The sequence below is a fragment of the Scyliorhinus canicula genome, chromosome 14 (genome assembly GCF_902713615.1).
Source record: "Scyliorhinus canicula chromosome 14, sScyCan1.1, whole genome shotgun sequence".
NCBI classification, from domain to species: domain Eukaryota; kingdom Metazoa; phylum Chordata; class Chondrichthyes; order Carcharhiniformes; family Scyliorhinidae; genus Scyliorhinus; species Scyliorhinus canicula.
This window is the reverse complement of record NC_052159.1, coordinates 158028585-158046006: the sequence shown is the minus strand read 5'-3', so window position 1 is coordinate 158046006 and position 17422 is coordinate 158028585. Positions and strand designations below refer to the sequence as shown.

Genomic DNA, 17422 nt, shown 5'->3' with positions numbered 1-17422 from the left:
CTTACCCTGGTCACCTTCTCCACCCAGACTAACGAGATCACCCACCCGGTCCAGCCCCTTGAAAAACTCCTTCGGCAACAAGACCGGAAGGCACTGAAATAAAAGGGGTGGTTTAGCACACTGGGCTAAATCGCTGGCTTTTAAAGCAGACCAAGGCAGGCCAGCAGCACGGTTCAATTCCCATACCAGCCTCCCCGAACAGGCGCCGGAATATGGCAACTAGGGGCTTTTCACAGTAACTTCATTGAAGCCTACTCGTGACAAGCGATTTTCATTTCATTTTTTTTCAAATAATAACAAAAGACAGCGGTAGAATGTTAATCTTCACCGTCTGTACCTGGCCCACCAACGGCAGAGGAAGATTATCCCATCTCCACAAACCTACCTTTACCCACCCCACCAAGCTAGAGAAATTCAGCTTTCGAATCCAGGCCAGGACCCGGTCACTTCCACTCCCGCTGGCTGTTGATGGATGACTAGCTGGCCAGTTACGGGAAAGCCGTCTGATCACTTCATTAAAAATTTGTATCATGGTTTCTGTCTGTTTTTTTAAATAATTCATCTCAGTGGTGAGCCTGGTATAACTTAGAGATCCGCCCTAGTGTCAGTATCACCTGCCTCATTGTTGCTAAATTAGAATGAATAATTAGCCCAGATTGGGCGGCATGGCAGCATAGTGGTTAGCACTGTTGCTTCACAGCTCCAGGGTCCCAGGTTTGATTCCCGGCTTGGGTCACTGTCTGTGCGGAGTTTGCGTGGGTTTCCTCCGGGTGCTCCGGTTTCCTCCCACAAGTCTCGAAAGACGTGCTTGTTAGGTGATTTGGACAATCGGAATTCTCCCTCTGTGTACCCGAACAGGCGCCGGAATGTGGAAGGGGCTTTCCACAGTAACATCATTGCAGTGTTAATGCAAGCCTACTTATGACACTAATAAAGATTATTATAGATAATAACTTCCTTAAAATTTCAACAACGCAATTATCTTATTTTTGCGTCAGTCCCTTCCACATTGTGAAAAATTGCACAGTCATTTTAAAAATATTTTTTATTTTTATTTTTCTGCCAAGTCATCTCTGCATCAATCATCAGAAAACCAGCCAAAATAATGTGACATTTCCCTCCATTGGTACATTGAAAATTGCACAATGCTTTTCTTTTTTAGACAAAGAACCCAGTCATCAGCTATTGCTGGATCAGTGGGGCCAGGGGTTCAAATCCCAACCCCAGCAATTTGAACCCTCCCAGTGCAGTACTGAGGGAGCGCCGTACTGCTGTAGGTGTCAGCTTTCAGATATATTAAATGAAGGCCCTGTCGACCCTCTCAAGTGGATTTAAAAGCTAAGAAAAGTGGGGCAATTCTCCCTCATGTACTCGGCAATATTTATTCCTCAACCTCACGGAAACAGAAAATATGATTATTGTTATAGCACTGTTTATGGGTTCTTGCTCTTCACAAATCTGATGTCACATAATCTGCTTTACACCAGTTATAAAAGTGTTTAATTGGTGGCAGACATCCAGGAGCCATGAAAGGCGCTATAGAAATGAAATACTTTCCTTTTGTTCTAACACTGAACTCATTACAGGAGCAGATTGGTGAAGCAGGTTTGATGTCATCGCCCTGCTTACTTATCCAATCACTAAATCAAATGGGACAAAATATAGGAGCCGGTCATCCAGTCTATTGACTTTCTTCCCGCACAAATTGTTGATTAAGATTTCCCATTGTGCAAATCTCTCTGTTCTAACTAAGCTCTCATATTATGTGGCCATTCAGCCCATTGTGTCTGTGTTTTAAAAGAGATCCAATTAATCCCAGTTTTTATTGACTCTGTGGGTTCAGTGGGTAAGGGCTCCATTCGCAGCCGCATCTCTCTATCACCTGCCCTCAGTCCCTCACTACCAGCTGCCCTCAGTCCCTCACTACCAGCTGCCCTCAGTCCCTCACTACCAGTTGCCCTCAGTCCCTCACTACCAGCTGCCCTCAGTCCCTCACTACCAGCTGCCCTCAGTCCCTCACTACCAGCTGCCCTCAGTCCCTCACTACCAGCTGCCCTCAGTCCCTCACTACCAGCTGCCCTCAGTCCCTCACTGCCAGCTGCCCTCAGTCCCTCACTGCCCTCAGTCCCTCACTACCAGCTGCCCTCAGTCCCTCACTGCCCTCAGTCTCTCACTGCCAGCTGCCTCAGTCCCTCCTACCCTCAGTCCCTCACTACCAGCTGCCCTCTCTCAGCACCCTCTGATTCTCATCAGACCCTCTCCCTTTATCACCTACTTTCTCTCTCAGCTCTTCTGACCCCCCCTCACTGTTTCCCCTCTCTCAATCCTCCCCCTCCCTGATTGCCCCCTCCCTCACCATTTTCCTCTCTCTCTTTGTTCTCCCTCCTTCCCTCTTTCTATCACCTTTCCTCTTGACCATTCCCTCTTCTCCCAGCCTCCCTTTCTCTCTGATTACTTTCCCCTTTCTCCCATTGTGCCTTTTCTGTCCCTCTCAGCCCTTCACCCTCTCAGGGGCTGTTTAACACACTGGGCTAAATCACCTGGCTTTGGAAGCAGACCAAGGCAGTCCAACAGCACGGTTCAATTCCCGTATCAGGTGCTGGAATGTGGCGACTAGGGGCTTTGCACAGTAACTTCATTTGAAGCCTACTGGTGACAATAAGCAATTTTCATTTCATTTCATTTTCTCTAATCTGGTTAGAGTTAAAGGGGTGTGTAATGGGTCTGAACCATTTGCCACTTTATTGTTACAATAATAATCTTTATTATTGCCACAAGTAGACTTCCATTAACACTGCAGTGAAGTTACTGTGAAAGACCCTAAAGACACCTCACATCACAACACATTGCTGTTGGCGGGAGTTTGCTGTGTGCAGATTGACCACACTGCAACAAATTTCAAAAAGGCGCTATTCCAATTCAACTCTGCTGTTCGAGGGAAGGAGCTAAGTGGAGGTTGCGCGTTGTGAAGATGTCTTAAGGAGGGAGCTTCCTGAATTATAATTGGTTAAGTCTCAGTTTAGAGTGGGAGTGGTGAATATTGCCTGTCCCTGTATCTGGGTGTTGGCCCCACCTGCTGCTTCCTATAAGAAGCTGGGAGCGGCCGCGCTGCTCAAAGCTGCCGAGATGGAGAAGCCGCAACTTGTCCTCCTTGTCTTCGGCCTGTTGGCTGCTGAGTGGCCGCCAGCCGCAGCCTTGCCCAACGGCGCTCCGCTCGGTGCCTGCGGCTCGATGGCTCCGCAACACAACAACATCTCCCCTCAGCCCGGACCAAACCCTCATTCCATCCAGACCCAGAACCTCAAGCCAAACGTCCAAGGTAGGAGCGGGGGAGCTAGTAACCTCCTGGGGGTCAGTGAGTTACTGTCTGGTTAGTGAGCTGGGCTCAGTGAGTTGCTGTCTGGTTAGTGAGTTACTGTCTGGTTAGTGAGCTGGGGTCAGTGAGTTACTGTCTGATCAGTGAGTTACTGCCTGGTTAGTGAGCTGGGGTTACTGTCTGGTTAGTGAGCTGGGGTCAGTGAGTTACTGTCTGGTTAGTGAGCTGGGGTTACTGTCTGGTTAGTGAGCTGGGGTCAGTGAGTTACTGTCTGGTCAGTGAGTTACTGTCTGGTTAGTGAGCTGGGGTCAGTGAGTTACTGTCTGGTCAGTGAGTTACTGTCTGGTTAGTGAGCTGGGGTTACTGTCTGGTTAGTGAGCTGGGGTCAGTGAGTTACTGTCTGGTCAGTGAGTTACTGTCTGGTTAATGAGCTGGGGTAACTGTCTGGTTAGTGAGCTGGGGTCAGTGAGTTACTGTCTGGTTAGTGAGCTGGGGGTCAGTGAGTTACTGTCTGGTTAGTGGGCTGGGGGTCAGTGAGTTACTGTCTGGTTAGTGAGCTGGGGTCAGTGAGTTACTGTCTGGTTAGTGAGCTGGGGTCAGTGAGTTACTGTCTGGTCAGTGAGTTACTGTCTGGTTAGTGAGCTGGGGTCAGTGAGTTACTGTCTGGTTAGTGAGCTGGGGTCAGTGAGTTACTGTCCGGTTAGTGAGCTGGGGTCAGTGAGTTACTGTCTGGTTAGTGAGCTGGGGGTCAGTGAGTTACTGTCTGGTTAGTGAGCTGGGGTCAGTGAGTTACTGTCTGGTTAGTGAGCTGGGGTCAGTGAGTTACTGCCTGGTTAGTGGGCTGGGGGTCAGTGAGTTACTGTCTGGTCAGTGAGTTACTGTCTGGTTAGTGAGTTACTGTCTGGTTAGTGGGCTCGGGACAGGTTAGTTACTGCCTGGTTAGTGAGTTACTGTCTGGTTAGTGAGCTGGGGTCAGTGAGTTACTGTCTGGTTAGTGAGCTGGGGTCAGTGAGTTACTATCTGGTCAGTGAGTTACTGTCTGGTTAGTGAGCTTGGGTCAGTGAGTTACTGTCTGGTTAGTGAGCTGGGGTCAGTGAGTTACTGTCTGGTTAGTGGGCTGGGGGTCAGTGAGTTACTACCTGGTTAGTGGGCTGGGGGTCAGTGAGTTACTGTCTGGATAGTGGGCTGGGGGTCAGTGAGTTACTGCCTGGTTAGTGGGCTGGGGGTCAGTGAGTTACTGTCTGGTCAGTGAGTTACTGTCTGGTTAGTGAGTTACTGTCTGTTAGTGGCCTAGGGACTGGTTAGTTACTGCCTGGTTAGTGAGTTACTGTCTGGTTAGTGAGCTGGAGTCAGTGAGTTACTGTCTGGTCAGTGAGTTACTGTCTGGTTAGTGGGCTGGGGACTGGTTAGTTACTGCCTGGTTAGTGAGTTACTGTCTGGTTAGTGAGCTTGGGTCAGTGAGTTACTGTCTGGTCAGTGAGTTACTGTCTGGTTAGTGAGTTACTGTCTGGTTAGTGGGCTGGGAACTGGTTAGTTAGTGCCTGGTTAGTGAGTTACTCTCTGGTTAGTGAGCTGGGGTCAGTGAGTTACTGTCTGGTCAGTGAGTTACTGTCTGGTTAGTGAGTTACTGTCTGGTTAGTGGGCTGGGGACTGGTTAGTTACTGCCTGGTTAGTGAGTTACTGTCTGGCTAGTGGGCTGGGGGTCAGTTAGTTACTGTCTGGTTATTGGGCTGGTGGTCAGTGAGTTACTGTCTGGTTAGTGGGCTGAGGGTCAGTTAGTTACTGGCTGGTTATTGGGCTTGGGTTCAGTGAGTTACTGTCTGGTTAGTGAGTTACTGTCTGGTTAGTGGGCTGGGGACTGGTTAGTTACTGCCTGGTTTGTGAGTTACTGTCTGGTTAGTGGGCTGGGGGGCAGTTAGTTACTGGCTGGTTATTGGGCTGGGGTCAGTGAGTTACTGTCTGGTTAGTGAGTTACTGTCTGGTTAGTGGGCTGGGGACTGGTTAGTTACTGCCTGGTTAGTGAGTTACTGTCTGGTTAGTGAGCTGGGGTCAGTGAGTTACTGGCTGGTTAGTAAGTTCCTGGCTGCTTAGTGGGCTAGGGGTCAGTGAGTTACTGTCTGGTCAGTGAGTTACTTTCTGGTTATTGAGTTACTGTCTGGTTAGTGGGCTGGGGACTGGTTAGTTACTGTCTGGTTAGTGGGCTGGGGGTCAGTGAGTTACTACCTGGTTAGTGGGCTGGTGGTCAGTGAGTTACTGTCTGGTTAGTGGGCTGGGGGTCAGTGATTTACTGCCGGATTAGTGGGCTGGGGATCAGTGAGTAACTGCCTGGTTATCGAGCTGGGGGTCAGTTAGTTACTGGCTGGTTATTGGGCTCGGGGTCAGTGAGTTACTGTCTTGTTATTGGGCTGGTGGTCAGTTAGTTACTGTCTTGTTATTGGGCTGGTGGTCAGTGAGTTACTGTCTGGTTAGTGTGCTGGGGTCAGTGAGTTACTGCCTGGTTAGTGGGCTGGGGGTCAGTGAGTTACTGTCTGGTCAGTGAGTTACTGTCTGGTTAGTGAGTTACTGTCTGGTTAGTGGGCTGGGGACTGGTTAGTTACTGCCTGGTTAGTGAGTTACTGTCTGGTTAGTGAGCTGGGGGTCAGTGAGTTACTGTCTGGTCAGTGAGTTACTGTCTGGTTAGTGAGTTACTGTCTGGTTAGTGGGCTGGGGACTGGTTAGTTACTGTCTGGTTAGTGAGTTACTGTCTGGTTAGTGAGTTACTGTCTGGTTAGTTACTGCCTGGTTAATGAGTTACTGTCTGGTTAGTGGGCTGGGGGTCAGTTAGTTACATGTCTTGTTATTGGGCTGGGGGTCAGTTAGTTACTGGCTGGTTATTGGGCTGGGGTCAGTTAGTTACTGCCTGTTTAGTGGGCTGGTGGTCAGTGAGTTACTGCCTGGTTAGTGGGCTGGGGGTCAGTGAGTTACTGCCTGGTTAGTGGGCTGGTGGTCAGTTAGTTACTAGCTGGTTAGTGGGCTGGTGGTCAGTTAGTTACTACCTGGTTATTGGGCTGGGGTCAGTGAGTTACTGCCTGGTTAGTGGGCTGGGGGTCAGTGAGTTACTGCCTGGTTAGTGGGCTGGGGGTCAGTGAGTTACTGCCTGGTTAGTGGGCTGGGGTCAGTTAGTTACTGGCTGGTTAATGGGCTGGGGATCAGTGAGTTACTGCCTGGTTATTGGGCTGGGGATCAGTTAGTTACTGCCAGATTAGTGGGCTGGGGATCAGTGAGTTACTGCCTGGTTATTGGGCTGGTGGTCAGTTAGTTACTGCCTGTTTAGTGGGCTGGTGGTCAGTTAGTTACTGGCTGGTTATTGGGCTGGGGGTCAGTGAGTTACTGCCTGTTTAGAGGGCAGGGGGTCAGTGAGTTACTGTCTGGTTAGTGGATTGGGGATTGGTTAGTTACTGTCTGGTTATTGGGCTGGGAGTCAGTTAGTTACTGTCTGGTTATTGGGCTGGGGGTCAGTTAGTTACTGCCTGGTTAGCGGGCTGGTGGTCAGTTAGTTACTGCCTGGTTAGTGGGCTGGGAGTCAGTTAGTTACTGCCGGGTTAGTGGGCTGGGAGTCAGTTAGTTACTACCGGGTTAGTGGGCTGGGGTCAGTGAGTTACTGCCTGGTTAGTGGGCTGGTGGTCAGTTAGTTACTGTCTGGTTATTGGGCGAGGGGTCAGTGAGCTACTGCCTGGTTAGTGGGTTAGGTGTCAGTGAGTTACTGTCTGGTTAGTGGGCTGGGTGTCAGTTAGTTACTGTCTGGTTATTGGGGTGGGGGTCAGTGAGTTACTGCCTGGTTAGTGGGTTAGGTGTCAGTTAGTTACTGTCTGGTTATTGTGCTGGGGTCAGGTAGTTATTTTGTGGTTAGTGGGTCGGGGATTGGTTAGTTACTGGCTGGTTAATGGGCTGGTTGTCAGATAGTTACTGGTTGGCTCGTGCCTTGCTGGTCTGGGGCTGTAAATCTGTGCTGTAGGTTTGTGATGATAGCCGCGTTGCCACAGCACACACATGATAGAAGGTTAAAGTCAAAGAAAATGATATATTAATATGTAGCCACGTTTTAAAGATGGGGGGGGGGGGGGGGGGTGATGTTGGATGGTGAATTGACCGGACACAGTGTGGAGGTGCCTCAGTTTGAAATGGAGAGATAGCTGTTGTGGGCATATTGTGCCATTTGAAAGTTTTAATTTAGGAGTGTTGATGATAGAGGAGCCGTTTCTGCTGAGAGTGTAGTTGAAACCAGAGATCGTTGATCTAAGATCATTTGCAAAAGAAGCAAAGGTGAGGAGATTTGTTTTTTTTTTTGCACAGCGAGTTGTTGTGATCTGGAATGTGCCGTCTGATGAGGTAGGTGGAAGTAAAAGATAATTAGATAAATAATTGAGAGCAATAGGGCTAAGGAGGGTGGGGTTAATTGGACAGATCTTCAAAGAGCTGGCACTGTGCAGTTTTGTGTTAGATCCAGTAATCCTCATGACGACTTCTAACAGGCTTTTCAAGGGCAGGAAATTGGTATTCAGAAGGCACAGTCATTACAGCAAGAAATAGGCCCTTCAGCCCAATGTGCCTGTGCTAGCCCTTGAGAACCTAACTATTCAGCACTTAGTCCATAGCCTTCTGGGCTATGACGTTTTCTTTGTGCCCATTCATCTCTTCGCCTAACACACTTGTGTTAAATTCTTTTTTCTCGTGTGAATATTTTACAGAAAATTCTGTACAAATCTGGCAGAGTAAAATATAAATTAAAAATACCCCCCACAATCTGCTTTTCCTTTTCAGTGCACCTGGATGGACCATTCTACAAAGGCATCTTACTGGAGGCACGATATCCCAATGGAACCACTGCAGTTGGCACATGGCAAACAGCACCAGCCGATACGAAAACAATCAGGGTAGGTGCAATTTGTTTTCATTTATATTGATACTTTTATAAGTTGTCGAATAATGATCAGACTTCCTTCGAATTCTGTCGTAAAGGAATTTGCGCTTTAGATTTTGTCATGTTGGTGTTTTACACCTTGGAAGGATGCGTGGGCTAATTAACAGGCTGACCTATGTAACATTAATGTTCCATCTATGATGTAACTACCTTTTAAAGCGGCCAAGTTGGGATGGGGGGGGGGGGGGGGGGGGGGGGGGGGGGGGCGGGTTGGTTCAGTAGGGGGCGCTCCCGATATAAAGACGGAATTCAGAACTGGAGCTCCAGAACGAGGTTCAAACTTGTCCTATCATCTCTCCATCAGTGTTGTTGCCCCACACAGTCTGTTCATTAATAACCCACGCATCCTTTTAACATTTGTTAATACCATCAAGCAACCTCTCTGGCCCAGAAGGGGCTCAATTAAAAGTTTTGGAATTGATGTTGCCAATTGTTAGTGTCTTTTTTTCTCTCTGAATTCATTCTTTCCTTTCCTGTACCCAATTTCATTCTAATTCACCGATATCCTTCTCTCTGGTTTCATTGCATCCTTCTCAAATCTTCCACCTTAAATCTCATTGGGTAAAGAGCTAGACTGTTGGTCTCTTCAGAAGGATTTGGGTGTCTTTTTAATAGTTCACAGGCTGTGGGTGTCGCTGGCTGGTCCAGCGTTTATTGCCCACCCTAATTGCCCTTGAGAAGGTGGTGGTGAGCTGCCTTCCTGAGCCCCTGCAATCCCTGTGGTGTAGGTACATCCACTGTGCTCTTAGGGAGGGTTCCAGGATTTAAAAAAAAATAATTTAGAGTACCCAATTATTTTTTTCCAAGAAAGGGGCAATTTAGCGTGGCCAATCCACCTACCCTGCACAGCTTTGGGTTGTGGGGGTGAAACCCACGCAGACACGGGGATAATGTGAAAACTCCACAAGGACAGTGACCCAGAGCCGGGATCGAACCTGGGACCTCTTGAGGCAGCAGGGCTAACCCATTGCGCCACTGTCTCTCTCTCTCTCTCTCTCCCCCCCCCCCCCCCCCCCCCCCCCCGGTTCCAAGATTTGAACACAGCGGTAGTGAAGGAATGGCGATATATTTCCAAGTTAGGGTGGTGAGTGACTTGGAGGGGAACCTCCAGGTGGTGGGGTTCCCAGGTAAAAGCTGCCTTCGTCCTAGATGGTAGTGTTGTGGGTTTGGAAGGGGCTATCTGAAGAGCCTTGGTGAGATACTGCAGTGCATCTTGTAGATGGTGCACAGCTGATCGGCAGTAGTGGAGGGAGTAAATGTTTATGGAAGGGGTATCCACAAAGCGGGGCTGCTTTGTCCTGGATGGTGTTGAAGTTCTGGAGTGTTGTTGGAGCTGCGCTCATCCATGTTTGAACCAAAGCTGTAATGAGGTCAGGAGCTGAGTGACCCTGGTGGAACTCAAACTGAATCTGTGAGCAGTTATCGCTGAGTAAGTGATGCTTGTGTCACAACACCCTGGGCCACTGCCCGGTCAATTCCAGCCCCATTTGATCCAGAGTCGCAATACAGGTGAAATTAGATTTTACTTCAAATACCCGCGGTCCTTGGCTGAGCCAATAAACTGCAGTCACCAGGTTTATAACTTTAACACAAGTAACCTTTTATTACGAACAGTACTATAATTAAACAGACAGAAAATGCAACTGACTATCTACTACTCCTTTCCCAATTCGTTTTCAGCTCCTCTACTGACGCCTCTTCCACCTCCTGCATAAGCTTGTAGATATCAGATATCTTCCCCTCCCCGACCCAGACCCCCGAGAGCACCCTGTCACTCACCCCCCTCGCGGGGAGCGCAGGGAATCCCTCCACCTGCCGCCTAGCAAATGCCTTTACCTGCAGATATCTAAACATGTTTCCCGGCGGGAGCTCAAATTTCTCCTCCAACTCCCCCAGGCTTGCAAACCTTCCGTCGATAAACAGGTCCCTCAGCTGTCTAATGCCCGCTCTGTACCAACCCTGAAATCTCCCATCCATGTTCCCCGGGACGAACCTATGGTTCCCCCTTAACGGAGCCTCCATCAAGCCCCCCACTTCTCCCCTATGTCGCCTCCACTGCCCCCAAATCTTGAGGGTAGCCACCACCACCGGACACGTGGTATACCTCGTGGGAGGGAGCGGCCACGGCGCCGTTACCAGGGCCCCCAGGCTTGTATCCCCACAGGACGCTCTCTCCATCCGTTTCCATGCTGCCCCCTCCCCCTCCATCACCCACTTACGCACCATCGACACGTTGGCCGCCCAGTAGTACCCCGAGAGGTTGGGCAACGCCAGCCCCCTCCCCATCTCTACCCCGCTCCAAGAAGACCCTCTTCACCCTCGGGGTGCCATGCGCCCAAACAAATCCCATGATGCTGCTGGTCACCCTTTTAAAAAAGGCCCTAGGGATAAAGATGGGCAAGCACTGGAAGAGGAACAAGAACCTCGGGAGAACTGTCATTTTGACGGATTGCACTCTGCCCACCAGCGATAGCAGCACCATGTCCCACCTTTTAAATTTTGATGCCACTGTTGATGACACTTTTCATCACTTTGCGGATGATCGAGTAGACTGATAGAGCGGTAATTGGCTGGGTTGGATTTGTCCTGTCTTTTGTGTGCAGGACACACCTGGGCAATTTCCTACTTAACCGGGTAATGCCGGTTTTGTAGCTGTACTGGAACAGCTTGGCTAGGGGAGCGGCAAGTTCTGGAGCACAAGTCTTCCGTTCTATAGCTGGTATGTTGTTAGGGCCCATAGCCTTTGCAGTATCCAGTGCCTTCAGCCGTTTCTTGAGATCACTTCAATCACAGAAACTTAATGAAATGAAAATGGCTTATTGTCACGAGTAGGCTTCAAATGAAGTTACTGTGAAAAGCCCCTAGTCGCCACATTCCGGTGCCTGTCCGGGGAGACTGGTACAGGAATCGAACCGTGCTGCTGGCCTGCATGGTCTGCTTTAAAAGCCAGCGATTTAGCCCAGTGAGCTAAACCAGCCCCTAACACGTGGGTGCAGTGAGTTATTAGGATGGCAAGTGGAATGCTAGCCATTATTTTAGGGAGGTTAAAATATTAAAATAAGGAAATCTTGCTGCAACTATATAGCACTTTGACTTAACCATTCCTGGAATATTACTTTTGTAATAGTTTTTGTCTTTTTATAAAAGGAAGACTATACTTGCTTTAGAAGCCATGGAGTTATGGATCATTAGATTTATAGATTTCTGCCGTTCTATGAGAGACTAAATAGACTTGGGATGAAACATATTGACAGGGTAAATGTAGTGAGCTTGTTATCCCTGCTGGAGAGTCTGGGACTATGGGGGCATGGGTTCAGGGTAAGAGGTTGGCTATTTAGGACTGAAATATGTTTTCACTCAAAGGTCTGTGAATGGTTGGAGTTCCCTAGTGCAGGGAGCTGTGGATGTTCAATCAAGCACGACGGGAATCGAGGAGTATGGGGATAGGGCTGGAAAATGGAGTTGATCTAAAAGTTCAGCCATGTCCTTATCAAAGGAGCAGGTATGAATGAAGTATGACCTGCTGCTCTTCTTTATGGTCTTGTGTCCCCATCGTTTACTAAGATCCCAAATGCCGTGTTAACAGTTTACACTTGTAGCAACTAACAGGACCATCATGTTTTGGAGTTGAAAGGGGAAATGTGGTCTAGCAGGGCTGGGTGCAAGAAGCTACATCTCAATTAATTCTGGCCAATTCTCATAATTCTGTGTGCTAACTTCTTGCATTACATTTGTCACAGTGCTTCGACAGAGCTGATAGTGCAGTTACCCACTCAAACACAAACGATAAAAGCAACACCACCGTTTACACCTGGGTACCACCCCCAACTTCAGTGAATTGTACTGAGAAAGCGGTTGTTTTTCTGTGAGTATTTTGTTACTGGTTGAACCTGAAATCATCAAACCCAGAAATGACCCGAGGTGGTCAAACAAACTTGTGAGATTTACACTGAGAGTCAGATCCACCAGAGAAATTTCACAAAACCTTGTCTGTTCACATTGTTGTTCTGGGCTTCCATCCAGTGAAGATTTGAGATCCTAGATGCTTTAGGTGAGCAGGGAAGTCCAGCTTTTACCCAAACTGAACGCTACCCAAAGCAAATGCACTTTTGGAGTAAAGTTAACCCAAGACAGTGTGGAAATAATCACTTGGATAAGACTCTGCCTAGAGAATGGCACCTGGCAAGAGTTAACCAGCATGGATTAATATACAAAACACTGGAAAAGTATGTCACGTGGGCTAGCTGTTAGGTGGATTTTCATTTCTCAGAGAGTACTGAGGTTTTGGAATTCCTTGCCAGCTAGCAGAGTGGGTGATGACTCTGCATTGCCCCAAGCACTCTCTGCATTGCCCCAAGCAGGAAATTGACTTGTTCCTGATCTGGGCAGAGATCGTATCATACAGAAGATAATTGGATTAACATAACACTTGATCTGTATGATCGCCTGGACTGGTTTCAATTACCTGGGAGGCTGTCAGAGAAAAATGCTTTCCCCTATTTGCCTTGGGGTTTGTGCCCCATTCTCAAAATATTGCACGTCTGCGGGGAGCATGTATTTGGTCATGGTCTTATGTCTATGATGACGTGTAGGGTAAGCTTTGTTGTACAGGGGTCTTTTTCTGCTGTTCAATTTTGTCTGTTTGATATTGAAGTCAATATATTCTGTTGCAGAGCGACTGTTGCTCAGAGCAGAGCAGTTTATTGGCTGAACTTGAGATCCGAAACAATTTGTGAGTATTCATTACTAATTCATATCCTTCAGCAGAACTAAGCAACATGCTGCCTGCTGTGAGCTAGGGAGGTCTATATTGGAGCATTAAAATCATCTGGTCTCAAATGCATTACTGGCTGCTGGATGGGGGAAGGAGATGAAGAAAAGATAAAAGTGAAATGAGATGGCCATCTGAGTAATCTATGACCAGCTACACTGGACCATCAGTTTTGCAATCAGTAGATGATTTAACAGAACTACCTCAAGCTTTTAGATACCCGTGCCTAGTCCAGAAACATACAAGCCATTTTGTGGAGCTAAACTTAATCTCACCTGCCCAACTGAAATTCAACTCGACCAGATTATCCACTCTCCACTTCGCAAACTGCAATTTGCTAGGAGGTCCTTGAGCAGTAAAGTTGGGCAATGTGAGAAATGGGTTTTGGGGGGCGGGGTGCAGGAGGAAGATAATCTGAAGCTGCCGGTTTCCTTCAGTTACGATTACAGACAGTTGTGCAACATCAGTTAATAGAAGCATTCACCAAACATCCTAACATTCTGATGAAAGGATTTGGACTTAGTGTCATTCTGTTTTTCAGCATATTGTGTTTTCAGTATGTGCAAACTTTTCGATTTCTGCTTACGATAGCCAACTTCCTCTTTTTAGTATTTATCGCCACAATACTTATAAATATGTGTACCCAAATATCATCCAGGTATAACTCATTTCCAAAATTGCAGAAAGATTATTCAAAGGAATCTTGAATTGCTGCTTAAAAGCAAATTACTGCGGATGCTGGAATGTGAAACGAAAGGGAAAATGCTGGAAAATCTCAGCAAGTCTTGCAGCATCTGTAGGGAGAGAAAAGAGCTAATGTTTCGAGTCCAATGACTCTTTGTCAAAGCTAACAGACAGAGAGAGTGGGAAACATTTATACTGTGGAGTGAGAATGAAAGATGAGTCATAGCCACAGAAACCCGGGGAAACTGGGTGCTAATGGCCACAGAAACCAAGGGGAAAGAGTGTTAATGGCAGTCCCCAGACAGGACAAAAGATGTGAAAGGTCAAACAGCAGGGAAACTAACATCAGAGGATGAACTGTAGGTGTGGGGGGAGGGGAAGGGGGAGGCAAAGAGGAGAAAGGTGCAGGAAAGGTGGATAAGATGGGGGGGGGGGGGGGGGGGGGAATTAAATGTATATTAAGAAATAAAGAAATGGTAAAAGACAGTGAAAATAAAATGAAAACAAATGTGTCGAGGTGCGGCTGATCATCTTTAATTCTCACTCCACAGTATAAATATTTCCCACTCTCTCTGTCTGTTAGCTTTGACAAAGAGTCATCGGACTCGAAAGATTAGCTCTTTTCTCTCCCTACAGATGCTGCCAGACTTGCTGAGATTTTCCATCCTCTGACTATCCACTCTGTCTATGCCCCTCATAATTTTGTAGACCTCTATCAGGTCGCCCCTCAACCTCCGTCATTCCAGTGAGAACAAACTGAGTTTATTCAACCTCTCCTCATAGCTAATGCCCTCCATGGATAGAGGATTGGTTAATTAATAGAAAGCAAAGAGTGGGGATAAATGGGTGTTTCTCTGGTTGGCAATCAGTAGCTAGTGGTGTCCCTCAGGGATCCGTGTTGGGCCCACAATTGTTCACAATTTACATAGATGATTTGGAGTTGGGGACCAAGGGCAATGTGTCCAAGTTTGCAGATGACACTAAGATGAGTGGTAAAGCGAAAAGTGCAGAGGATACTGGAAGTCTGCAGAGGGATTTGGATAGGTTAAGTGAATGGGCTCGGGTCTGGCAGATGGAATACAATGTTGACAAATGTGAGGTTATCCATTTTGGTAGGAATAACAGCAAACGGGATTATTATTTAAACGATAAAACATTAAAGCATGCCGCTGTGCAGAGAGACTTGGGTGTGCTAGTGCATGAGTCACAGAAGGTTGGTTTACAAGTGCAACAGGTGATTAAGAAGGCAAATGGAATTTTGTCCTTCATTGCTAGAGGGATGGAGTTTAAGACTAGGGAGGTTATGTTGCAATTGTATAAGGTGTTAGTGAGGCCACACCTGGAGTATTGTGTTCAGTTTTGGTCTCCTTACTTGAGAAAGGACGTACTGGCACTGGAGGGTGAGCAGAGGAGATTCACTAGGTTAATCCCAGAGCTGAAGGGGTTGGATTATGAGGAGAGGTTGAGTAGACTGGGACTGTACTCATTGGAATTTAGAAGGATGAGGGGGGATCTTATAGAAACATTTAAAATTATGAAGGGAATAGATAGGATAGATGCGGGCAGGTTGTTTCCACTGGCGGGTGAAAGCAGAACTAGGGGGCATAGCCTCAAAATAAGGGGAAGTAGATTTAGGACTGAGTTTAGGAGGAACTTCTTCACCCAAAGGGTTGTGAATCTATGGAATTCCTTGCCCAGTGAAGCAGTTGAGGCTCCTTCATTACATGTTTTTAAGGTAAGGATAGATAGTATTTTGAAGAATAAAGGGATTAAGGGTTATGGTGTTCGGGCCGGAAAGTGGAGCTGAGTCCACAAAAGATCAGCCATGATCTAATTGAATGGCGGAGCAGGCTCGAGGGGCCAGATGGCCTACTCCTGCTCCTAGTTCTTATGTTCTTATGTTATACCAGGCAGCATCCTGGTAAATCTCTTCTGCACCCTCTCTAAAGCTTCTGGTAGTGTGGCGACCAGAATTGAACACTGTACTCCATGTGTGGCCTAACTAAAGGTTCTATACAGCTGTAACTAAGGTTCTAAACAGAAAGATGCTGTCAATTAAAACTCATTCTTTAAAATATTTGAAGGTTAGGCCTCAATTATTGAGAAAATTAGTTGCTCTCATCATGTTTAAACAAATGTTTTTGTATTTACCTTCCAGATGTTGGTTGTTCCGGATCTTTGATGAGCCTGTCTGGATTTGCTGTTGTTGCCATGTCCATGGTAGCAGGGTTAGCTGCATTCTGAGCAGCAACACTATAGTCTGCAAATTACATTTGGGTTTTTTCTTTACAAATGTATTCTGTTCTTCAAACTATTGCATAGTTTAAAGGCCATGTTACCGACCAGTTCTAAGGCATCATCTTCTTTACCTGTTTCTACTGAGAGTTAATGATGCAGAATCTATTAGCTCAATTATTGAGTTAGTTACTATGGATGAGGTGCAGAACTTGATGAGGCCTCAAGAAATTTGCAAACCCAAAGGTTTACCTGCTTATTCGTTTATGAAAAAAATACTCTGGCAAACTTTCACTTGATTGTAAGTGAAATGTTCGAGGGAATGTTGTATCACAAAGGATTTAGCAACCAAATTAAACTCAGGTTTCAATAAAATGAGGATTGTTAATTTTTTCATAAATCCTGATTGTTGTTAATTGTACATAAATAAACATGAAGACCTTGATTGAATGTTACTGTTTTTATAGCAGAAGAAAATGTACTCTGGGGTTACTCAAGAAATATACTTAGTTAAATGTTTTTTTTTAAATGTTCAATTGTAGAATTTCCAGCGACTGTCCGAATCAGCAAAGGCAGGCAACTGTTAAACATCCGGAACCTGTAATCCCATGATTCTCTTTTTGTTGATGTCTAACATGGAGTTTGTGCATTTTGCTTTCCAGCCCAACAAATTTGCTATGATTCGGAACACTGGCACTGTGCAGATGGGCTGCATTACTGTACCAGTGCTTATTGACATATTTGAAATGAAGTTAAATTAATCTGATCACTGGGAACGGAAAGCTGGGATAGAAGAATAGAAGTGAGCAACTTCATTCCTTTGCAGCTTTCAAGGGAATGAAAACGGAGCTGCAGAGGAGAGACTGCGACAACCCAAAATGAACAGACCAATACAAAAAAGAAAATTGGTGGATAGGAACATGTAAATATGAAGGAAGGATAAGGGATTCTTTTACAGTTAGTTCTTGTAACATCTGACCATATTTAAAATTGTGATGTGTGTTACAATGTGGACATTGCTACTACTTTGGAATAAAGATTTAGAAAAACAAAGTTTTATTTCCAGTCTTTTTATTAAAAGCCTCCAGAAAGCCCCAATCACACTGACTATATTGATGAATCCACGTTCAGTGGGTAAAGAGCAAACAATTATCCTTTTAGTGTTTACTTTGTGAATGGTTTAAAAGGTTTTGATATGAGGTTTTAAAAAAGGCCATTATCCATAAAACAAACTGGGCAGAATTTTCTGCTGGTGGGATTTTACAGTCGCACTGGCTCTTTCCCGCTATAACAGGACCAGAAAGTTCTGTTCCCTGAAATGACCTGGAAATTTGTTCATTCAATGTTAATAAAGACCTAACCATGAAAATTGAATGGCTCTCCCTCACCTGCATGGCTGATTAATGCTCGATTGGAAAATCAAATCCGAGAGAGAGAGATATGGTGCAATCTACCA

The 17422-nt window shown here is 46.4% G+C and overlaps 1 protein-coding gene across 2 annotated transcripts; it reads left to right on the top strand.

The window, feature by feature from the left end:
• The first annotated feature begins 2982 nt into the window (after positions 1-2982).
• LOC119977475 (putative defense protein) lies at positions 2983-17019 on the top strand. 2 transcript variants are annotated; one of them, XM_038818447.1, is made up of 5 exons: positions 3050-3319; positions 8117-8229; positions 12017-12141; positions 12950-13008; positions 15890-17019. In XM_038818447.1, the coding sequence occupies exons 1-5, from the start codon at positions 3127-3129 to the stop codon at positions 15973-15975; spliced, it is 576 nt and encodes a 191-aa protein (XP_038674375.1). In that variant the 5' UTR covers positions 3050-3126; the 3' UTR covers positions 15976-17019. The 2 variants fall into 2 exon arrangements, with proteins under 2 accessions (XP_038674376.1, XP_038674375.1); XM_038818448.1 differs by lacking the exon at positions 12017-12141 and having other exon boundaries at positions 2983-3319.
• Positions 17020-17422: the final 403 nt, after the last annotated feature.

Excerpts from the sequence above, each read along its gene's own strand:
- LOC119977475 (XM_038818447.1), top strand. The coding sequence starts at position 3,127 with ATGGAGAAGCCGCAACTTGTCCTCCTTGTCTTCGGCCTGTTGGCTGCT. Across the intron at positions 8,230-12,016 it reads CCGATACGAAAACAATCAGG|TGCTTCGACAGAGCTGATAG; the intron begins GTAGGTGCAATT and ends CATTTGTCACAG. Across the intron at positions 13,009-15,889 it reads CTTGAGATCCGAAACAATTT|ATGTTGGTTGTTCCGGATCT; the intron begins GTGAGTATTCAT and ends TTTACCTTCCAG.